This window comes from Anopheles funestus, chromosome 2RL (genome assembly GCF_943734845.2).
Source record: "Anopheles funestus chromosome 2RL, idAnoFuneDA-416_04, whole genome shotgun sequence".
Taxonomy (NCBI): Eukaryota; Metazoa; Arthropoda; class Insecta; order Diptera; family Culicidae; genus Anopheles; species Anopheles funestus.
The window spans coordinates 67,661,362-67,686,064 of NC_064598.1; the positions used below are offsets into that span (position 1 = coordinate 67,661,362).

The 24,703-nt window shown below is 41.3% G+C and overlaps 1 protein-coding gene across 2 annotated transcripts; it reads right to left on the reverse strand.

Annotated features, from left to right (window-relative positions):
- Window positions 1-2,317: 2,317 nt before the first annotated feature.
- LOC125761981 (atrial natriuretic peptide receptor 1) lies at window positions 2,318-23,413 on the reverse strand. Of its 2 annotated transcripts, none has more exons than XM_049423618.1 (16): window positions 22,462-23,413; window positions 18,378-19,394; window positions 18,194-18,305; window positions 13,670-13,835; window positions 11,023-11,100; window positions 10,638-10,914; window positions 8,872-9,306; window positions 8,690-8,810; window positions 8,489-8,607; window positions 6,986-7,064; window positions 6,393-6,513; window positions 4,477-5,002; window positions 4,045-4,387; window positions 3,165-3,778; window positions 2,937-3,084; window positions 2,318-2,852 (listed from the first exon to the last, which is right to left on the reverse strand). In XM_049423618.1, exons 2-16 carry the CDS (start codon window positions 18,805-18,807, stop codon window positions 2,777-2,779), a joined length of 3,645 nt encoding a protein of 1,214 aa, XP_049279575.1. In that variant the 5' UTR covers window positions 18,808-19,394; window positions 22,462-23,413; the 3' UTR covers window positions 2,318-2,776. The 2 variants fall into 2 exon arrangements, with proteins under 2 accessions (XP_049279575.1, XP_049279576.1); XM_049423619.1 differs by having other exon boundaries at window positions 4,045-4,372; window positions 22,462-23,412.
- Window positions 23,414-24,703: the final 1,290 nt, after the last annotated feature.

The window sequence follows — 24,703 nt, forward strand, 5'->3', positions numbered from 1 at the left end:
AAAATATTAATTTTTTTCCTCTTCTTTTTAAGAGCAACTGTATTGTGCACTTTTCTGCAGCATTGCACTACTGTACTTGTGCTGCGTATGATCAAAAGCACAGCACATAATCTCTCTCCCGTTGTGCCAGTAAGAGAAAATGGGGAGATTTTTTTTTCTGCATTAAATTGTTGGAAAATTACTGCCACTTCTACACTGCACTGCACTTCTAGCACTATCTCACGCAATGCATACACACACATAGAGCCACACAACCACAACAAAGATGCACCGTAACCCACAAAGGAGCACACACGTTGACGGTCCGCAAGGGAACTGTAGCGCTTTTCTGTGTTCGTATCCTTACAAATGGAATGCTACCTCGGGTTAGTGAAAGCACAAATTTGTGTTGAATCGTAAAAAAGTGCGAACCAGTAGTGGAGGTACGCTTATCGCACTGTTTCACCCATCAGCACCACAATCCACCACAAAAACCCATCACAAAAGGATGGCGAAGGTTGCTCCGGATTTTATACGTAGCCGGAAATGCGGAAGCTGTCTGCACAAGCCAAGCAACGCACACGAACTGTTCCCCAAAAGGAAAGGTGTCCTTTCGCGTGTGTGTCCTTGCCAGTCGGGTCGGGTCGCCGAACCGAAACCGAAACCAGACACTCACGAGAGTGAGTTATTTGCTTACGCTCTTCTTGCGCTTCTGGTGCCAGAGTGTGCCACAAAATTCCGATTGTCTGTCAGCGCTTTATTACGATTTGTAAACAGAGAGCCATTTAGCGAGTTTGCACAAATCCTGCAATAAAGAATGATACGGCCGGAAGGAAGAGAAGGAAAAAGGGTTCGGCTGTACCATGTGGCTTTTTCGGGGACTTAGTGGGCCATACTGGTAAGGTTAGGAGCTCTCTTAGAACAACGCTCAAAACCATCGTTCTCCCTGTTCGTTTTGGGGGCAGTAAAATGAGCGAGCCAGGTATTTGTTGAATGTAAACAGACTAAACTTCCCAAAAAACGTACCACATGCTGGTCATCGTGTTGTTTACGCTTTTTTTGTTGTTGTTGCTGGTGCTGCCTCCTTTCAGTTTGAACACGATGCCAGATGCGTACAAATGTTTGGCAAGCATACAATGTGTGTTTGCTGTAGCTATGCAGGTTATACTTAAAGATTTGTGTTAAGCTTTTTCATTTTTCAGTTGAGGAGAAGCTACTAGAATTAAAAAAAAAAGTTCTTGTCCAATTCTGTTCTATATAAAAAAATATAATAAGCTGTACAATACATGTTAAAACAGATGTTTTATCTATCTTTATCAACTACTAGGCGTCTCCATCACTTCCATAGTTAAAAATTGTTCATGCTTAACGTTAATATTCCATTAAGCATGAGAGAGACGAATAAGCATGAGGGTGGTCGCTAGGACAACTCAAAATCTCTATTATCAAAATAATTAAATATCCATTTTTAATAACAATTTTTAACAATGGAGGCGCCCATTCTTTTGTAAAAAGTGATGGAGACGCCTGGTATCTGATAAAGATGGAATTACCATATGATTTAATTTTTGTTAAATTAAGTACAGGTTATTAAAAATTTTAAATACAACAAAATTGAACAAGAAACCTTATATTTTTCCTAGAAATTTTTAATTCTTTTTATTTGAAACTTTCTTTGCCTTTTTTTATTCTTGTAGAACGTGAGAATTTCTTTGTGTTATGTTTTAGTATTCGTACCATATTCTGAAATATTGCTATTAATATAACATTCCAATTCTTATTCAAACAAAAGGATATAAACCGAAACAGAAGAAATATGGAAGGATATCAATAACGAACGAATTTTAACTATACATAAATGTAACAATATTTTTCATAAAAGGTTCGTAGAAGTAAATTTTTTTTTTACGTTTCTATTAATAATGTGCAAGTTTTTTTATTCGTTGTATGCGCATTAACAACTAGTTATATCATATCTGCCCCATATAAACTTGTACCGCATACTTAATATGTTGTACCGCACAGAATACAAATTTATACATCTTCATGATATAAACGTGTTACTTTAAAGTATTTCCAAACAAATAAAAGGTTAACCTCGTAAGATCTAAATCAGCTAAAACGTAAACAGTTAAGCTATTCTAATTAATCGAAATCATGAATCAACGATGAAAAAATTACGATTGTGTTTGAAATCTTAATCGTACTACGAATACACAAACAACAACCCATATCCTTTGATGGGACAACTTAAGGGTCAATAAATGTTACAACATGTCCACGCATCGAGACATACTATGCTAAGTTTCGGCAACCATTTCAATGACACAAAGTGGTGTTTAATTGTTACACATTTGTATATACCCACATTTATTCAGTTTGGTCGCAAGAATACAGCGAAAATACATCTAAATAGTTCACGATTACGATGTACCGAACCGGATGGTCGGGTGATAAACTCTACACAAAATAGTCCACCATCTTTCTAATTACGTTTCCATTCTAGCAGCACCCCAGAGCACCCCTGTATGAACAGTTGGTTAATGACGGTACGGTATGTTTTTTTTTCTCACGGTACACACATACACACGCACACAGTTGATCCAATTTCAATTGACACATTAAAGGAGGATTCCATTCCGGCATTCCGTCATACCTTCCGCTGGTGGGTGAAACCGTCCGACAATCTTCTTCGCACAATCGCACATCCTCGGGTTGATACGAATACGAAGCGAAAGACACTGAGTTGGCTAACATTGACAGTTACAAGAGCACTGCAGCATAATTGGGGCACCGCTTACTTCCCGATCGCTGGGAACAGTATCGGGAACGGCACTTCGTTTTCATTATAGTTTTTCATCGGTGTTGGAGGTCTAAAATGCAAGAAAGCAAACATCGATGAGGTTAGTTAGGGTGGTGCCTGATTGAATGCTAAATTCCCTATGATTATCCATCACCTGGGATCAGGTTCGGAACATTCCAGCAACCAGTAGGTCGTTACGATGCCTTTACCCTTCAGTTCGACGTCACCTCTCAGCTCTGTACGAAACGTCCCAAATTTATCCAGTATTTGTTTCGCAGCTTCAGATACGTGAATTTTGAGAGCTTTAGAAAAAGAAGAATTGAATCGCATTAGATTGATATCTTCGATTTTTCATAAATATCACATTCGTAGTTATACGTACGATGTCCTGTCGATTCCATCCTCGACGCCGTGTTAACAGTGTCCCCAAATAGACAGTAATGTGGCATCTTTTGTCCTACCACCCCAGCACACACTGGTCCGGAATGAATGCCAATGCGGATCTTTAGCTGATAATCCGGTTTGTGTTTAATGGTGAACGATTTGACCGCATCCAGAATAGCGAGAGCCATCAACCCAATCTCGCGCGCATGATCGTGACCATTGCGTTCTGGGAGTCCCGACACCACCATGTACGCATCTCCAATCGTTTCCACCTTGTACACATCGTAGAACCCGATGATGCGATCGAACGTGCTGTAGAGATCGTTCAGAAAGTCTACCACCTCCATTGGACGGCTCTGGGCGCACAGAGCGGTAAAGCCGACGATATCACTAAAGTAGATCGTGACACACTCGAACTGTTCCGGTTGAACCATCTCTCCAGCCAGCAGCTGTTGGGCGACTGGACGTGGAAGGACCTGGTAGAGCAGTTCCTCCGTGCGTCGCTTTTCCATGCTGAGTTGTTCCGTTTTTTCTTCCACCAAGCTTTCCAAGTTGTTTGCGTATTGCTCCATACGGCGCAGCAAATCGTCCATCAAATTCTCGCAGAATCCTCTAAAAATAAATGTAAAAGATATTAACCGCATCTGGTGAAATTGTTCATTATTACCATTCACAAAGGGAAGCGGTACACAACATGTGAATCAGTTTAAAGCTTGAGTGTTGTCTTCACTTTTTAGAGCTCTTGAAGGCTATTCACGCATGCGTGAAGAACTAAGTTGTTAAACACAGATGTGAATAACCTTGAAAAGAGCTTCATAAAAAAAGCTCAAGACCTTACACCCAATGCCCTTTTTCCAATATACCCAATTCAATAATACTTCATGATCAGTCGCACGCTGCTTCGTATTCCCGAAAATGTAGGCCGATCGTCCGGACTGTCCGACCAGCACTTCTCCATCAGATCCAACAAATCTGGCGGACAATCACGCTGGCCTACGAACGGTCTAAACGGGGGACTCTCGTGCAGTGCCACCCGCTCCACAATCGCCTGCGGATCCAGGAACTGACGTGCCGTTTCGTACGGACCACCGCGCACCACAATCTCCTCCAGGATGATGGCGAACGAGTACACATCGCCTTTCTGTGTGGCCGGTGTGCCCGGTATGACGGTGGCGGGCAACAGTTCCGGCGCCACCCACAGCAGCTCTGTAAAGTTTAGCACTTGTGAGAAGAAAAACCAACGAGTGATGAATCGGGGCAAGGCATGGGCACGGCACACTGCCTACGCTGCTGCCACCATGTTCGCTTACTGTTATAGTAGTTCTGATCGCGCACGTACTCCGACGGTGTGGTCAGTGTGCGTAGTCCAAAGTCGGAAATTTTCAGCACAAACCGTCCATCGATCAGACAGTTGCACGATCGCAACTTGCCATGCACACCGACGTCACTGTTGTGCAGGTAGGCCATTCCCTTGACCACATCGTGGATAAGCGACATACGGAAGTTCCAATCGAGCTGAATCGCTTCATTTTCCAGCACATCCTTCAGACTACCCTTGGGACAGTACTCGGTCAGAATGAGTATTGTTGGCCGGGGCAAATCGATGCAGGCACCGACAAAGCGCACCGTATTTTCGTGACTAACGTCACGGGCCTGCTTGATCTCCCAGAGCAGCGTGGAGGTGATGTAGACCTTTTTCTTGGCCACCTTCTTGATGGCGACCCGTTCACCCTTATAAATGCCGATGGTGGTGAAGAGTTGGGCGGGTAGTTGCGAGTTGCCGGATGCTATCGAGACGCGACCTGAATTCAAGCCAAATTGTTGCAGTGAAAAGTTCTATGAAATGGAAGAAAATCGAGCGAATAAAGAAAGGACGTTTAATAAATTATATTTTCAGAAATTTTATCCAAATTCAAGTAATCAAAAGCGAATACAAAAAAAAATCCCTTGAGCAGATAACGTTTAGAATTTAAAAAAAATCTTATTCAATTTTGAACAAGATAATCTATCTTTTATATTAATTTAATATTTTGGAATTTAATAAACATAATAGTTATCATGTCGCATGAAGTACGGTTGAAACGATCTTCTTCTTTCCTGGTTTCGAATTTTTAATGTTTCTCCTGGTCTTTTTAATTTCTTTCTTTTTGTTTCTTCGTTTCGCTCTCGTTTTTTGCGTTTTCTTTTCCATCCTAACGTCTACTTTTACTTTGTTGTTCAGTTTTGATTTTTTTTGTGGATTAGTCGGTAAAGTGTTCATTGTAAAGCATTGTAAGCTTAAACTGTATATTATTTTAGATTAAGAAGGCATCTGATTCTATTAGCCGAAAGCTTTCGGCCCCCCCAAAAGGAGTGGATGTACCCTTAAATACGACAGAGGAGTTGGGAGCTTCTTAGTGTTATAGAGAGTAATGTGTTACTCAACAAAAGAAGAAGAAAAAGCAGAAGAAGAGGAAAAAGAAGAAGAATAAATAGTAGAAAAAGATGAAGAAGAAGAAATTTCGGGGCGGTTATTTGGATTAAACAATATAAAACTAAAGTGATAGTAGGACGTAGTTTACGTGAGATACGTTTGAACTCTTCCATTCATTTCGATATTTTTTTACGCTTTGCTTAATTACATTTCAAGAAATATTTGAAAAATACAAAACCAGAGTATTCTTTTAAATTTTGAAACAAGTCTGGTTTAAGTCTGATTTCCATATCACTTTAACTTATACATTGTTAATTTATGAGTGTTATTTTAAATTGTGTGCTACTGCACATTACAATCCCATTGATATCCTCAACATACTTTCATCCAGAAAGCGTGTTAAAATACAGCTTCCATAACAATTTTCCACACAGCATAATCCAACGGCACTGAACCAAACCGAAATTGGTCAACAGAGTTCACGCTGCATTGGATTGCACCCAACAAAACCTCGTCGGACAATTATATTCCAACCCCGTTTGCGATGCACCTCATCAAGCTTCTCCCTACGCCTACACGCCACTCACGCCTTCCTGAATGGATGAATGCCATCAACCTGACATAAACATCAAATGAAAGTGGGATGTATCGTTGTGTTTCCTCGTTTCGATTGAATAATTCATTAGACGTGCCTTTCACGGTGCCGAATCCCTGGTAGCAATTATAATTGAAACGATGAGCTGGCGCTTATGTTCCGGGAGCCAGGCGTATCGTACCACCTGCGCGTACCAAAAACCCATTGCACCGACCTACCTCGTAGTTGAGCTTCTGCAGACCCATTTTGCTGCCAAACATTTTGCCCACCTCCAGCAGGACCTCGTCCGGTCGGACGCGCCAGGACATGTTGTTGAGTTCGCTATTAAGTTTCATTTGTCTTGCGTTTTTGCCGGAATTTTATATATTGGGGACAGAGAAGGCAAAAGGGATAAAAGCATCAATTAGTGTTACTGGAAAAAATAACAGTATTGAATGACACATGTTACGAACGAAAACAAATTTTTGACGATATTATATATGAAAAAGAATGAAACAAAAAAGCTATCTAAAGCTTTGTGTCCTTTAATTTTTTTATCCTAAACACTAAACATTCACTGGAATTAGTAGAGCTTTCTAAGCATTAAGTAAAGCATTTAATGAATCGATAATAATAATTAGATAAGTTGACCTGAATTGCAACTGAAACCTCGATTCAGGCTCATACGTGATAAGCCGTCCCGGGCACATTAAATATTCGAGATACCCGGAGTTCGGAAATTAGCCGGCACAACGATATCAGATGGTAGAAATAAGAAGAAAAAAAACCCCCAAACTCCCGCTCCCTGTTTTGGGCATCTAATAGTACTCACTTGCACAGAATATACGTGACCGCAGCGGCAAAGGCAGAGATTATGCCGAATCCAACGAGCCCATAAAGGATAATCATGTCTATTTTGGTTGGAAAGTCAAACCCCTCCCGGTAAAGAAAAAAAAAGAGGAAAACAAAAGATGGAAAGTGGTTTCAGTTCCTGGGAAGGAAAATGAGCACCCATGAGCGTATCAGCAGGGACGCATCATTATCGTTATGCTTTCGAGTGATTTAGTGGTAATTGCAGTAGCGGATCTAACGGTGGGCGGAGTAGGCGGCCGCCTAGGGCCCCGTCGTTTGGAGGGGCCCCGAAAGACGACAAAACATTTCATACGTAACGGAGCCCGAGCAGAAGCATCACCCCCGCTCATCTACTACCTGATCGAACTCGAACACTAGAGGCCCCTTTAAAACCATGAACGAACGTTTTCCAAGAAATGATATGAACAGCCGAGGCACCAGCACCAGCACTATCAATGGGTTGTTCTTCCTTGAAAACCATATGCAGAGGTTTGCGAGTCTGTTTTGGCTAACGGTATTTCCCTGAGCACACCCCACCCCCGTCCCCGTCATCGCTTGCGTAGTTGTACGGGCCCCGAGCAGGTGCAATAGGGGCCTCCAGAAATGACCCCCCCACCCCGCCGGTGCTGACTTTTGAAAACAGTTAACTCAACGGTAAGTTTTTGGCTAAATTCTGAAACAAGACCCCCCACTCACGGTCACTCATCTGCGTGTCAATTTTTCGTACAGGGTGATTCGGAGACTATGCAATGTGGCCTGAATTTGATTTTTTTTTTACAACTACGATTAAATTGTAAGGAGGTTTTCGCATAGTGAAAAGTGATTTATTCATCGAAGAACCAAGTTCCATACCCTGTTTGTGAAACCGTAAAATTTTCCTCATTTTTGGCCCAACTTTGCCCCATAACTTAGGCGGTATCCAACGAATCGCCAATCAACATCTTTCTTCTAATATGACTAGATGGCACTTGTGCCTACATTTCGTCTATTCACCACTAATCGCTACGATGTCTGTGGCCGGAGCTATTCGCGAAAGCAACTGTTGCACTTTTTCGGGTATTTGTTGCAATTTTTCTCATTTTTGGCCCAACTTTCCTCCATAACTCGGGCGGTATCCAACGGATCGCCAATCTTTGACCTGTGGTCGATAGATGGCACCAATGGCTACATTTTCTTCTTCGACGGCCATGCCCTCAGGTGTCTGTGTCTCGAAACATAATTAAAAAAATACGCAACCGATCGCGAACCACCCTGCACGAAAAAAAGTCACTCAAATGAGTGCCCGTGAGTGGGGGGGTGGGGGGGGGGGGGTCTTGTTTCAGACTTTAGCCAAGTTTTTTCCAAAATTCAGTTAATCGACAGTACGACCATATTTTTTGGGCCCCGATTACCATTCCGCGTAGGGCCTCCACCAAGCTTGATCCGCCACTGGGTAATTGTTGCTTGCTGTTGCAGGGGTCGAAAATAGCAAATGGAGTCTTACCGCCATTCCCTTGGCAGGCGGGCGATGTACCGAGGAATCCACACTTGGGCACATCCGGCGGTGGACCTTCCCGTCCACCCGGCCAATGAATCTTCTTGCCCTTGACGGGTGAGTATTCGCTGCGTGAAAGAAAGTGTTTGGAGTGTGAAGAAATGTATCAGTACAGACTTCGGGCGAGTATCCCCAAAATCATGCCATTACCGTGTGCTACCGTAGTAGTGTGCGACCACCTCGAAGCGGCCCGTAATTGGATCCAGGTCGAGGATGGAATAGTCAGCGTCACGATCACCGTTGTCATCAATCCGCACGTGTCCGGTGATACCTGCGATGGATGGTACATGGTACAACATGGTAAGACAACGGCCATCTAATGTGTGCCCTACCTTCAAAGTCGCGGCCCCACATCTTTCGCGTAATGGCCGTACCGTCCCGTATATCACCGCCCTCATTCAGCGTATCGTTCAGTGCCATACCGAGCAGGTAGACACCGTCGAAGAAGGCACCGATGAAAAAGTTAACCTCTTCATCTTCCACGAACGTGTAGTTGTAGTCTCTTTTGGCCAGATGTCGTACCTGCTCAGCAAAGGACTGGTAGGTCGGGCTGGTCGGTTGAAGCAGCGAAACACGTAGCAGTGCTTCGTACGATTTGCGCGCCTTAAAATCATCCTCATCGCCCAACTCCCAGTAATGGTCACCCCAGTAGGAACTTTGGAAGATTTCCACATCGAGAAAAGTGAACTCGCCCCGTGTCATGCCGAGTTCCAGCGCGGAGAGCATAAATTTGCGCACCAGCGAACCCCGTACGGAGAGTATTATTACTGCAAAAGATAACGAAACGGAAGGATAGTTGGTGGACTAATTAGCTGCTCAGCTGGTTCAGAAGAACCAGTTGAAGGTTGAATGAACTCTGTTGCTTTCTACCGGGAATATGAAAATTGTTGATATTTTCTACGAACTGCTGGTGGCGGAAAAGACCTTCCTATATTGTCAATAATTGGAACAGGTTTACAAGGGAGCAGTTTATCTAATCGCAAATACAATTGAATTAATTTGTTTTACATTTTCTATAGTTCTACAACTACTGTCTTTTTGGTTCTCCTTCCACAGGACAGAAGGAGCATGACCCGCTGAAGATTGAGATCGACCATGATTTGTAACAAGATTTCAAGTGTTTTATTGATCGTTGATCCAATGCAATTTTGCACTTGTTAAGTGACTCACAGTTCCAAGAAGTTATTGAAAAAGAAGTTCAAAATTGTATCAAAAATCAAGCAGCATATCTTTAGCAGATAGCTAAATATGTTATTTTCAAGATTTAAAACTTTTAATCCTTCCATCGTTTGCTATAACGCAAAAACAACAACAAAGAAAGTATAAAGCAGAAAATAAAGCAAAAAACACAAAACATGTTAAAAGCACAACTTCAACAAAAGCCTTAAAATAATAAACCAAGAATGAGAGTAGATAAAAAGGCAAAATAAATCAAAACCAAGTGAACACAAAATGAACTAAATCGGGAAAAAAAACTAAGCTGGTAGTTTAGTTTAATATCTCAACAAAACAAATACAAAAGTGCAACAGCTAAGGAATCATAAAACCAGACCACCCAAGAAAGGACCAAATATTCTACAAAACCGCAAAACACGTATCCAAAACAAACCGTAATATTGTATAAATGGAAAAATATAGACAAATAATATATAGAAATAGTTAAAAAATGCCCTACCTACCAAGACCTACTGAAATAATTAGAAATATCAAAAAGTAAAAAATATCCTAGGTACAATATTAATTAAAATCAAATAATAAAATAAATGAAATAAATAAAATAAACAATGAATGATTTAGCAATTATTGTCTTAAATTCACTCGATAGAGATGAGGAATGGTGATTGATCGTGTAATTATTCACAAATATATAATACTAAAAATAACAGGCAAGTTTATTTACTTAACTGGCCTAAATAAAGTTATTTCAATTGGTGTTACTGTCACAAAAAGCTTACAAGTTCCCCCGGTAATATTGATTTGCGTACAAAGTTAGGTTGTAAAATGAAGAATTCCGTCAGAAAACTAGGAATATTAGCCTATCTGGTACTGCTATTGGTTCGCCATCGATTGCTGATAAGGCAATAAAATGTAAACTTACCACGAGCATACATGCTGGCATCCTTCAGGTAGGCATCGATGTCCTCCTCATCATTACCGTCTAGCTCCCGTACGAACTTTAGCAGTTCCTCATCCTTTAGCCCATACTCCAGGTTCTTACCTACCGTCAGTGAAAACAGATCCGAACGGTCGATGATGAGTGCGATATGGCGCCACCCGAACTGTCGAAAGATGCTCGAGAACACCAGCTTCAGCCGGCATTGGCAGTACGACATACGGGTGAGCGTTTGGTAGCGAGACTTATCCTTAAACATGCCCTGGCGTAGTAGCAGTAGTAGTAGTAGTAGCGAGAAAAGGTGAATCAGAAATAAAATAAACCTCCACCCGACCTACCCGACCAGTGTGCAAATAACCATCGAGCTTACCGAGCTATCGTTTTTCCACCTGTTGCTCAATCGGCCCAGTATGCCGGATGTCACCGAGAGTTCACCCTCGGATGGTGGCTGTGGATGGAAGCGGAGAAGCGAGCAAACGAAAGGACGCAAGTATGGCATCTGTTAGCATGATTACAATGTTTTCCCCGGAAGAGACAAGATAGCATCGATATTGAGGGTGAAAGAAGTGGGATACGAATCTACAGCAGACAGAACACGAAGAATCGCTGGCATGGGGAACTATAATTTTCTTCTACCAAGCTGCTTCTTACCTTCTTTGGGGGTGGGTAGCGACCCCGCATGGGAGCACAGGTCAAACTGTGCCGTGTGACCCGATATGGTCACTCGAAAGTGGCACAGGTGGCAAAAAGGGAATAAATCTTGCTTCAAACTTGACACCTTTCACCTGCTTTTTCCTTCATCTGATCATCATCCGATTACTTTCTGCGAGATAGCTTTCTCAGAACACGGGGGCAACGGTCAATTAAGATGCACGGGACATTTGTGTAGAGGTCGCGAAAGTGTTGTAAATGTGCGAGTTTTACGAGTTTTTACACGCAGTCTAAACGATAAAACTGTCCAATTAACTGGAATAGGTGATACCGTGCACTGAAATTACAGATGTCGTAAAAGTAATGAAAAGAATGTAAAGAAACAAAGCTTTGCTTTGGAAGTTTATGTTACAAAAAGTCTAGGATGAGAAAAGATTTCTAAACTTATTTTCGTTTATCATTCTGTTTAGTTTTACTGCGATAAAGACAATTGACATGTTCATTGAAATGTTTTTGACTTGAGCTCATCCTGAGTTCCTGGGATCGCCGACTGGATTATCAGACCAGGTGTTTGCTGCTTGGACTATTGCCCCTCGAGGAAAGGTTACTGAACGCCAGGAGATTGTTCGTGGCAGGTGGACGCTACTCTCAATCTTTACGTGCCTGCCGTGCTCTCCGGGTGCGATCCTTGCTAGCTGTGGAAAATCGACGCACTGTGTTTGGATCCTCCTGTTGGTAAATCCTTGGTTCCTGATTATCAGCCGAACAATTTAACGAGGTTTGTTCCAAAGCGTTCGCGCGCTACTTCGAATTAATTAATCCCTACAAACGGCGTTATTATACTCTGGAAAATCCGTTTACTATTTTCTAAGCTTCTAAATGTTTTTCATCATTTGCTTCCTTAATCTGTTCTTCAACATCAGCTGCTGTTTTGCAATACATTTTCCACCCTGTTTCGTATTAAATTTTCCACCAGAGAAAGGAAAACTTTAATCGTCTTTTGGTTGACAAACTTTTGATGATCGGTTTTCTTCACCAGGAAAAACCAAAATCAACGCCTCAATTTTTATGCTGCACAGCGGTTGAATACCGATGCACAAGCCTTTGTTATGTATTTATGCGCATAAAATTTCACATTCATATGGCTACATATTGAACGGGACGGGAAGAAATTTGTGTCTCGCAATCTCTACCCTAGGCATGCAGCAGTGCTAAACGGTTGGCGCATTCTTTTTGTTTTAATAAAATAAGACCTTCCTTAAGGTTGAATGACGATAGTAAAGAAGCGCATGGAAGCGTGTTTGATCGTTTACGTTCGTCTTCCGTTTTCCCATTTTTCGAAATGGGCGACGAACTTGGAACTTTGCGTCTTCGTCTGTGAACCGCAAGAGCACGAATAGAATGGCAATGGTTAGAAAACGGAAGAAAAAAAAACTCTTCACAATCATTCAAGCATACATTTCTGCCCCATTAGACGTTACTTATCCTTTCGTTCGGAATTGTCCCCGGCTAAAGAGGATTGGATTGGCAGCGAAGTGCAACTGGAAACAATCATTCTTTGCGACCTTTCCAACACATCACTGCTACTGCCTCGGAAGGGATTCATGCCATGATTGTGTGTGTGTGTGTGTGTGCTTGTGGACAAATCAAAACGAATCTCTCGGACGTTCGGTTGGCAGCTTCGGTGGAAACATCAGCGCAATCCGTTTCTATCCGTGCATCACACACATACCGCCTTTCACCCTTTGCGCCAAGGGAACGATCAGGGGAAATTAAGATGTATTTATAGAAACGAACACAAGTCAGCTCTCTTCCATCCTTACCCAAGCTTTGCCGACCTTTGCCGATTGGAACGAAAACGCAAACGAAGAAGACATGTTCGAAAAAGAACGACAAATGATGTTGACTGTGCCGCGCGACATGATGACATTTAATGGGCATAGATAAAGGCCGTAGGAATCACTGAGCGGTCCAATCAGGAAATTATCGGACCAAAAGCTAACGATAAATGAGCGTCGCAGCACCATTCCTGGGGACTTGCATCAGCGAAGCCAGTATGTCCCCACGCCGCTATAAGCGGGCGTATTATTTCAACATCCGAAGAAAGCAAGAATGAAGGAAAGAAACACAATCACCAAACCAAATGACCATCGCGTGGGGATGGCGTATTACGAAAATACATCCCGGCGACCATCCCGACGACGATGATAGCAAAATCAAGGATCAAGTCCACCGATTGCCTTAACGGTAGATTAAACCTCTAATTGTGGTGATTCATTAAATAAATTTGCTTTTCAAATAGCCGATGCTCCCGTATGGCATGCGGACAGTTACTTGCCAGGCGTTTGCCCTTGCGGGTCACTTACCTGATCGCCCATGCCGGTAATGATGGGTGTGTTCCAGTAGTCGGCCAGCTGTGCCACCGGTTCGAGTGCAAAGGCACAGGCCGGTCCGATGAAAGCGATCACGCTTTTCTTGAAGTGCAAATCGGCCGCGAGCCCGGGTGATTTGGAACCGGAGCAGGTGGCGTAACTGAAACGGAAGAACATAGGCAACGCAATGTAATTGATATTCATTTCCAGGAGCATAGAATGGACGATGGGTGCCAAGGTGGGGAAGAAATTAGATTCTCTAGCACACGGAAAGGACATTTAGTGTAATTGGATTTTAGATCTCTAAGGCAGGTAAACAGGCAGGTGCATTAAATTGTAAGGTGGCATTGTTAAGTGAAGCTTAAATTTACATTGAATATTTTGAACTATTTTTGGATGTGTTAAATAGGTAAGTACGAGAGCGGATTGATGGTGATAAACGGCGCCGGTTCCACGCTACAGGATCGAGTATCAAATCCCATCCGGACCATCCCTCGTAGTAAGGACTGACTATCCGACTACGTATAAAAATATATCTTGTTCTTAATGATGCTTAAAAATAATAAAGCCATTCTTAAGAAGCAAAAAAAAAAGTAAGTACTCTATTTGATACTAATGCAAATACTTAAAAAACTGTTGTTGGTAAAATAGTATTATTTGAAGCTAAAGAAAAATTTTGCAATAATTTTAAGCAAATAATTATTAATTTATTTAAGCAATTAATTACAAATTAATTCATTTATATTAGTTTTATGCAAATAATGACAATTCATATAATGGTTTATATTCATAAAAAGGATAGTACTAATTCTTTCATATAAATCGAATAAAAAATCAATCGAATCGAAGTCGATTTTAAGCACCAATAGCGCAAAACATTACACAAGCTCGGGGCGGACTAGTGGTGTGTGCGCTAAACGGCGTCGGTCCACACGGCAGGCACGGGGGTCAAATCCCATCCAGAGCGTAGGACTGACTATCCGGCTTCGTGGTAAAAATAAATGTACTAAGCTAGAAATGGCCGGCGTGACGTTTTATGATAGTCGGATTGAGAGGACGTTAAGAAGAAGAAGAAGAAGAAGAAGAAGAAGCTTGGACAAGATTTAATCAAACGATATTGCCAACATGCCTGGTCTGGGTAATATTTTTAAAATGTTCGTTCCGTTCCAGTGCATTATGACTTTATTTAATATGGTTGGGATTATCATAATTGCGACAAAAAAATTTTTCTGAAAACTTATTGCCGTAAAAACTTCATAAGTTACTCATCAAAAATATGTTGGCCCTGCCCATTAGTATTTAATCTACATAATCTTCGTGTGATGTTAAATTTTTTATGCATTTTTTAAACTCGTTAAAATCTTCTCCTTCAGAGTGCTCTGCCATGACAGAAAACTCTGATCTGAACGCTTAGTTCCAGGTTGATGCATTAAAACTTCTCATTCAAATTCCTGTATTTGTTTGGTGTTGTCTTGATGCCATACTCTTCTGTTGGCCATTTCTGATGCCTGTTTGATCGATTTATAGCACATTCATTGACCATGAGGAAGCAATTCATAATAAATTATCCCTTTGCTATCCCACCAAATGCACAGCAAAGCTTTTCTGATTTCATATAAGAATACTGCAGCACAATATTTCTCTTGTGACTTGCATTGCTTTGCTTATTAAAAATTGTAAATTTCCGATGATATTTATCATTACGGCAATAAAATTTTAAAAATGATAACCATACAAAAATTATTAATAAATAAAAACCAATTATTACTCCATAAACGCATAAAATAGTTTCTCCAAACCCCACCCTCTTCAAAAGCGGTTGATAGCGGTGTTTGTTTCTCCACCTAAAACCATCACCAAGCTGCAGGCCAAGCGACGACGGGTCATAATGTTCTTGCCGAAAAGTCGAGCCAAACAAACAAAGGTTTCCTAATGGGTGTGGGGCGGAAATGAAAATGCCAGCTTTTATTGGTGTCATTTAATTGCCCTGCAGATATGGCTAAGCATAAGAGGATTAGCAACTCCCCAAAAACCTTCTGACCACCGGCCCACAAAATTCCCCCATTCGGGTCAGCCAGTTTGATTGGGGTGCTTCGAACGTGTCAGCTGGCAGTGTTTGCATACTTCACGAGCTGGACAAACAAATCCACCACGGCGGTATGCGGTGTAGCCTTCTTTCGTGCAAGGATCCTTTCTTTTTTGGCGCGGTATTCGATTTTTTGTTTTGTTTTGTACAGACAGATTGACTTTCCTTTTTAATTTTCCGGCTCGTTCTGGCGCCACAGTAGTTTGTGAGTTGCGGGTGGAAACAAAAAAATGCAGAACTGTCTTTATCGTAGCAAAAAAGTAGCAATATGTGTTGAAGAAAGGAGTTACGATTCTCAAGAAAGGAGACACACACAAAAAAAAGGAGTTGAAGGACGACATATAATTTACATAAGTATGCTTATTTACTTCCCAACTGCGACGCACGATGACCTACAACTGTTCGGTTAGGGAAGTTGGATGAATTTGAAGGACATTTTGGGACAGGCAAAAAGGCTACTGTGTAACGAAAGGGAAGCTTCTTCGTGTAGCGAATGGACAGTGACAGTATGCAAGTGCAAAGCGCCGCCAAAGTGTCATTGAATGTGTGCTAATCTCATGCTGGAAGTTACGACACGGACACATCATCCCAACGGATACGGCTTGTACATCTGACCTGTCAACATGTCGACTGTTCAGACGGAACCAAAAACGCCTTCACTATCGGGGTTACAGGCAATAGACCGATGGGCCGATATTTACTCATTACAAACAGCTCACGTTCGACGCACGTGCACGTGGCCGGTACTGATGAGGCTTGTTGCATGCGATCGTTTCAGCACGTCGGCCGAGACGCTTTTTGAGACAGAGAAAAACAAAGATGAAATAAAAATCCCAACCTTAGGCACGCATTTCAATGTGGGTTATGTTGATTAGGCGTTTGAGCAGCGACGTGTTGACTTGGTGCAATGTACAACATTGAGATTTGAGCAATTTTAGGCCCGCAATGGAAGAGGGAAGGTTGAAAATAAGCAAAAAAAAAGCAACACTCTAAATTCTTTGCCCCCAGCCCTCTAACTGCCCGAAGGGAGTCGTAGAAATGTACGATAATTAAATCAAAACAAACCAATGGTGCCACAAGATTAAACTAGATTGTGGTGTGTTTAAATTTCTAACAAATTGTACAATTTGGGAAGAAAAAGGAGCTGACGGAAATAAGTTGAAAAAATAAATTTTCAACACAAGTTTATAGGTATGATTGACCTTTACAGTTTAACACAATACACGAACTATAACTAAAATAGAAGATAATTAAAGCAAAGAGAAAAATCACTTTATAGATCAAGTGATCGACATAAAATATCTCCAAACAACTGTAGGGCTACTTATTCGGTAAATCTACATTACACAATTAATAAATCATCTAAAGAAGAATGAAAATAGTTACATGTTACGCTGAGCAACCACACAAAAACAAATTTTAATAAACATAATTTAATAAATACATAAGTATAACGATAATATAGTTTTTTTGAATATCACTTAATTTCCTGGACGTGAAGTATGCATAGGTCTTGAATTATAGACCTAAATAGACATAAATGAGTGTGATCAATACACAATTTTTAATAAGGAAATTTGGAACTGCTCGGAATAAGGTATGCATTAAAAAAGTGACAATTTTATATGATTTTTCGTGCGACTACCCTGCATCCTGCTAGTTGGCCAACCTATCAGTAGTTAATGTATACTAGTTGCCTATATGCTACGAAAATTTGAGCACTTTATCAATTTATTTGCCTCCACTAGTGAGCCAGCAGAGTGAGAGATCGTTAATTTGAAATTTGTTAAAATCACCTGGCCCATCAGGGTCAACATCAAAATCAACCATCGTGGCACACTACATGTCGACCGGATACGATAGCGGAAACTTTTACAAGATTCTGTCACGTCTAGAGATTGGAGAGTCCATCGTTTGGAGACCGGCTTCCTGCCATTAGATCGACAGTGCAGGGCAACAGAAGAAATCAACAGAAGTGCAAACGGAAAACAGATGGCAATATGGGCACTTTCTTGGTATTGTGGACACTTTTATGGCAAGGTGGCCTTGCTTGAGGTCGAAAGGGTTTGTGTAGCATACTAAACGATGAAAACATATTTTTCCAAAATAAATGTCCACATACGGAAACGTCAATTCAAACGGGATGTTGCGACGAGAACGTTCGACGTGTTGGAAAATCAAGTGAAACGATTGGTGGGACATCACCAATATATATTGCTGTGCCAATATATATTGAAATAATTTTGTGGCCAAAACGATGCATGTTACATGATCAAAAAGGCGACTGGGCACCAGCAAAAATTTTACAAACTTTCATCCATTATAAAAAACGTCCCTGTTTAGTGCTTACGTTAACAATTGTTGTAATTTTTTATTAAAAATAAATAAATAAATGATCGTCCCTTCCAATTAAGTAAAGACTGGTAGCATACCTTCTCTGCACCTTCTTTAGCCGAACGTTGTGAATTTTCTTGAGACTTTGGTTGACTAGGTCCAGCGCCAAATCGATAGCCGGTCCACAGCGCTCCAGATCAAAAGGTGAGTCTGTAATAAGAAGCAACGAATGGAAAATTTAAATACACCTTCATTGGACCCTGCCCAACCGGTGTAACCTACCGAGATGTGAAGCCATCAGTACACCTACATGGTACACGGTGTAATTTCTATCGTCATCGATCGGTTGTATCTCAAGGTTACTAAGGCTGCGCCTGTGTACCCGTGTGTCGTGTATGGGACGGTTCACCCCACCGGTGGGTGATTGTACTCCTACCACACTGCCATTGCTTCCGCCACCCGAGGAGCCTTCCACCGCACCGGGAGACTCTTCCTCCTCGAGGCTGTAATCATCCCCATCTCGATTCGTCTGGACAAGATTGCTCAGAAGCTGTCCAATTTCGGTATCCTCCACCGATCGCTGTACGCTTGCCCGATGGTCACGGGGGTGTGCCGTCACTCGCCAACAGGAAGACACGCACAGCAAAACAACACACACAAACGGAACGGAATTTAGTGACGCCTTGTTTCTGGTGTGTCCTGCGACATCCATCGTTGACGATTGCCGCGCCTGCAAGTGCACTACGGTTCGGTACGATTTGTTCGGCACAAATGGATGGAAGGACAATTCACGGCTTATAGGGTGCAGCAGCAACAGCACCAGCAGCGGCACGGCACGGTCTTCTGCTTATGGACATTGGCCTCGGTGAACCGACCCAAAAGCGGTAGTAGGGTGTGCCATCGTTGGGCAATATCGTTGACACTGCGCTCCTTCTCGATCGTCGTCACGCGATAATTTACGTCCCGTTGCCATTTTATGTGGAGCCGCGCGTGCTACAAATGTGGCTCATTTGCATGTCGTTGCGACAAAGGCAAGTAGTCATTTAAGCGAGTGAGTGTATCTTTTCCAGCAAATATTGCACGGTACGTTAAATCGGGTTTGTATTTGTACGAGAAGCTTTTGTTTGTTTGTTTGCCAGTTAAATGTTGTGTCTGCAATAGCGGACGCTGTCTTTTCACGGCCAGTTGGTCGATTTTCCGCTAGGATTAGTTTAATGTCTCTCGCACTGGTACCCGACGCGATTCCATTAGCATATCGAGCAAGTTTGCAAAGCAAATGTTTTAGGCTGGATGGTTTATCTATAGTGATAAAGAGAAAGAAATGAAAGAGGAAAAAAACGATATGAACCTTGTTGTAAGTTGATCAAGGTACGACTTAAAGCCAAATCGAGATTCTTATTTCTGCAAGAGATATTAAAGCCTGAAGAAACTTTTTAAACTCAAGCAAAAGAAAACGGACGGAAGGAGGAATCGTCCCAGTCACATAATGAGAAAGACACATGAAAATCAAGTTGGTAAAGACCTGTTAATCCGTGAAAAGTTCCAAATACTCCATGGTCGAATAATGGAGACTTTTGTTGTTGTTTTGAATTTCAGAGACTTTCAGGCGATATGCTTCGTTTATGTCTCTCTTTTGTGTTTATTCACTAAGTAATTTTAGTATTTAGTTTCCAATTTAAGTTGGAAAGTTACAGCATTTTTTTATCTTTTTTTTCAAATAGAAGTGAAATATGTACATATGTTGATTTTTTTCCCATTTCCTTGTTAAAAAAGAAGTTGTTTCTGTAACAAGCTTTCTCTACTGATATCGGATTTGTTCTGTGTGTTAATAAAGCTTTGCAAAAAAACTATTTTATCTTCCAAAAGCTCGAGAATGGTGAATGATGCCACATCCACATTAGTTTTGAAATGAATCCAAAACTGACTTCAATGCTGTTAAATGAATTCGAATTGTCCACTTTAATTTGTGCCATTTAAAAACAATCTTTTATTGCAATGAAAAACCCAGAAGAATACTTTCATATTTGGAAGGAAAAGTTGGAAAAGAATATTTTAGTGTCAAATAACTTAAGTAAGCATTTTACCAATAATTTGTTGATTATTTTCTACTCAAGTACAGATTGAAACTTTCTAAAAATAAGTTCGTTTGCACATGCATAAACGATCCCCTCTTTTATAAGCTAAACATTTTTACAGGAAAGCATATTTAAGTTCTAACTACTTAACTAGCAAACTATCGCAAAATACAAATAAATATTGGACTAAGAAATGCGGTAACCTAACAACTCCGGGTGTGCCGAAAGAAAAAGTTTTAATTGCTCCGGAACGTAAATAATTGTCTATCATTTAAGTCCTTCAGTAGGTTTACCAAAATCATGTGACTTATTTTGATTTGTTTTTTACTCATTTGATTGATTGATTTATTTTGTTCAGTATTTTTTTTATATACTCCAAGGATTGTAAAGTTTTACAAATTTCAAAGTTTACAAGATTTGCTACAAATTTCTCTTATGTAGTACTGTAGTAGTGTATTAAGTTTAATTGAATAGTACCAAAATAATTTTATGAATTAAATGTGTATGATTTATTGTTCCATTTTATCTTCTCTTCTACGTATACAAAATTCTCTTTCTGCAACGATTAGTATGAAATTTTCACTGTATATTCGGCAGACATGTGAATAGGTTTTTAAGTACTTTTCGTTTCACTAGGAGACCTCTCGCCAAAGATATTCGTTCTTTGCTTCTTTTTTCTACGGGAGTTTTGACAGTTATTAGTATATCAAGTAGGCACAGCCATTTAATTACAAAACATATTTTTAAAGGCTAAGCTAGAATTGCGGGGTAAGTCTCCTATATAATTCCCCTTAGAGACAATTTTTACTTCATACTTTATTGAACAATTCTACAATGTACTAAGTAAATATTTCACATTTTCTCCTCGTTTCATTACAAACGAATAAACAACGTTTCATAAAACTCATCACCAATCGGTACACATTTGTCTTACAGGCTGCGTAAATGCGCGTTACACTCTGGCCGGAATGGAATACACAATGGTCATACAAATGCATATTTCTTCTTTTTTTTGTTATAACATCCCATTGTGCTTCCCTTTTGTGCACCAGCAGCAAATGGGCACGTATCCAATGTTCCCCGCAACCAAAACCACTCTTCACGGGTACACATGAAATTGAGAACGATAAATACATATGCCCGGGGTATGCCACAAACTTCCTCCGAAGGTGCATCTGAGGAGGAGGCGAGTTGGGTGGACATCCGGCGTGATCATCAATGTTCGTATCGCGTTAACCGGTTCACTTGGGCGACCTTTCACGTGAACGTGACCAACCGCTTTTCGGTTTACCATGGGCCATTCGGGTTTCCTTGCGACGGCAACCAACGCAAGTAAAGCACAGAGGGGACCAACTTATTACCATCATCAGCACCATCGTCATTGCTGAAAAACATCGTCAGTTACGATGACCGCCCATCAAAGTAGTTTTTTTTCTCCATTATTATAATAAAAGAACAACGCGGACACACACACACACACAATCTGGCCACTTGTTGCACATGTGAAATATGTTTCTCATTTTGGTCCCTTCCGACCTACAGTTGGTTAGTAGTTTTGGATGGTCATCCCGTACCATCCAAGTAGCACGTATCATTGGGGTTTTGCAGTTTTTTGGACTTCTTTTATTCTCGCTACACTTTTAACGAACGGCCCATCACACACGGCTCACTGCGTTATCGGATGTGACTCCTCGTATCTCCGTACTTTGGAATCTCATTTTTGACGACATGACAATTTTAAAACAGTTTCCACGTATTTTCCCCCTCCTCAAGCATTATAAATAAAACTTTTTATTCACACGCATATTGTCTATCGGTATTCTGTATTGAAATAAAGAGGCAAAAAAAATCTCACCACATGCATATCTAGTAGGTTCTGATTGAAACGAGCGATGACGATGAGTGACAATTTGACGGCTAGATTACTGGATTACTAGATTCGCTTGATCGATAGGCAATCATTCTTCGTACAGGGGTACAGTAGGCGTTGGTACAGCAAGTGTAGGTGTGTGATTATGATACACGATTCCTCATCATCGCCCAGGGGAGTTCCACTTGCGCATTATCAAGATGAGGATTTTATTACACTTTCTCTCCCCAGTGACAACGGATACTTTCTTTAGACATCGTTACCTTGAAAAATGACTTCCAAGGTGGGAAGGTGACACGCAAACAAAATTATCTAAATGCACTGATTCGTTTGCAGGAGCACAGTTACACACTGTGTGCGCCTTTATAGACTTGGTAGATTATCACTGAACGTAACACCTGTTAGATGAAAATAAACTTACACGATTTTTTGTCTTTGCTTGCTTAACACACTAAAATTAACGCCACTTAATATTCCAACTCCTGCAGTTACACGTGTAGTAAAAATTATTTAAAATCCACCTGCCGGAAGCCAACCCACGGCGAATGGTGCGAATGCACAAAGAACGTAAAGATACACTCAACGGGGAGGGAGTAAACAGTAAACTACCCCAAACCGGCCAGCCAGGACACTCCACGTGGGGACACCGACACCGATAGTATCCTTCGACCGATTGAGCACGGCATCCGATAAGAGGGCTGCTTTTATAGGACCGTTCACGAGTTCACCCGAATGTCTGACCTCCCACCGAAGCAGGACGACGACGACGACGACGACTAGGACGATGATGGTGCTGACGAGGACAACCATTTGTTGCACATGCGATCGTGAGGCTGTGATTTCCCATCTCACCCTTCAGCTGCTATCCCGGCGGAGATCTAAGCAACCGGCTGACTGATTGAATGACTGCGGGCTAGATTAGGGACCGGGGTGGCCTTTTTCACAGTTCCATCTGTTTACACATCGCTAGTCAGAGAATACTACGGGACGATGCTACGGGTTTGGTGGTGTTTGGTGGTGGTCGCGTTATCATTCGTCTGCCGCGTCGTGTCATTATCACTCCAATCGAAACACCAGCTCTATTGCCTTTCGATGATGATTTGAAGCGGTGGGGATGATGCTTTTACTTCCAGCTACCGTACCACAGGTGATGATGAATGGTTCTGCAGTGCGAACAACTGGTGGCGCACGATTTTATGCTCGATTACAACCAGACAGCGTACGAACGAACTTCGTTCAAATGATGTTTTATTTCTGTTGTAATAATCGGTATCGGTCGGCAGTCCATTTACGTTCGCAGAACCCTATCCGTTACCATGACAGCTGGACAGCCCAATCGTTGGCGAGCTGTCGATAAGATTTGGAGGGTTCTGTTCTCTGTTTTCTTACAACGATGCCCACGTTTTGTTTACAATTTACCGTTGGGAAGATTCGTCGGAAATTTGGTGAAGGTTTTGTAGCAGCGGATATTTGATGCTTTTCGATGGAGAGGAAAATGGAGTTCCAATCACGCTGAAACACGTTGTTGGGCAGTTTTTTTATAAGAAATTTATAACTAGGTCACACGCAGAAGCTTGAGATCTTTGAGCGAGAAGTCCATACGATCTGAGCGTAACATCTCAGCAACCATGAATGTCGTGACTGTTTCAACATAAAAACTGAAGAAAATTCACTGTTCAATGCTGTTCTTACTGATTAGGTACGAAAAATTAAATCTTCTGAAAGAAAATGTATACAATAAAGAAACCCTGATGGCTATAATATGTCGTCCACATTCAGATTTTACTGTTTTAGAAATTAATCGTGGACAATACTATGGGATAATGTATATGTTTGTGAAGCCTGAACTCTGAAGAACAGGAACAGAAAGTCGTAAAAAATATCAGTTACTACAAGCTGTACATCTTCATAATGGGCTTTTTGTTTAAATTTTGGTATATTTTAATATAAAGACGATAAATACACAATTGGTCAAAGAACAACAATATTGTTTATTAGATTAATCAACATTTTATTAGTTAAAGTGATGATTATTCAATTGAATATTGAATTGAAACCTTTGAATCGGATGCATTGTATTATTACAATATTTTTATCACCAAAAAATTATTAACAAAACGCAGGTAATTTTTCAGCAACAACAAAAATACATCCTACTAGATGTTAAATCTCAACGTAGAGGGGCGTTATTCCTCGATAGTACACGATTCGTTTCCATAGCGACCGCTTCAATGGTAACGGCGATTGATCCGAACGTAGCCGCTTCTACATTCCCCAGAATTAGAGAATTATAGACTTGAACTATTCGTTTGAATCCTTACGGAGCCTGAGGCAAGGGGACGGACTCTCCTGTTTGCTGTTTAACAACGCTCGGGAAGGTGTCATCGTAACTTCTGAGAACAATATGAACAGCGAAATCCGAAGACTCCACAAACTCCTGCGATCCAGAACAGAAGACTCCAGCAATACACGAAATGAACGATATATCGCACACTGATACGTCCGGTAGTCCTTTACGGGTACGAGTCCTGGAGGCGTCCTAACAGAGAACACCAATGCACTTGCCATTTTCGAACAGCGGGTGCTAAGGATTATCTTTGGCGGTGTGTGCGAGAAGGACGTGTGGAGAAGGAGAACGTACCACGAGGTAGCTGAGCTGTTTG

Coding starts and splice junctions, on each gene's coding strand:
- LOC125761981 (XM_049423618.1), bottom strand. CDS start 18,807: ATGGATGTCGCAGGACACACCAGAAACAAGGCGTCACTAAATTCCGTT. Junction 11,101..13,669: donor TTACCGGCATGGGCGATCAG/GTAAGTGACCCG, acceptor TTCCATCCACAG/CCACCATCCGAGGGTGAACT. Junction 6,514..6,985: donor GTCACGTATATTCTGTGCAA/GTGAGTACTATT, acceptor CAAAAACGCAAG/ACAAATGAAACTTAATAGCG.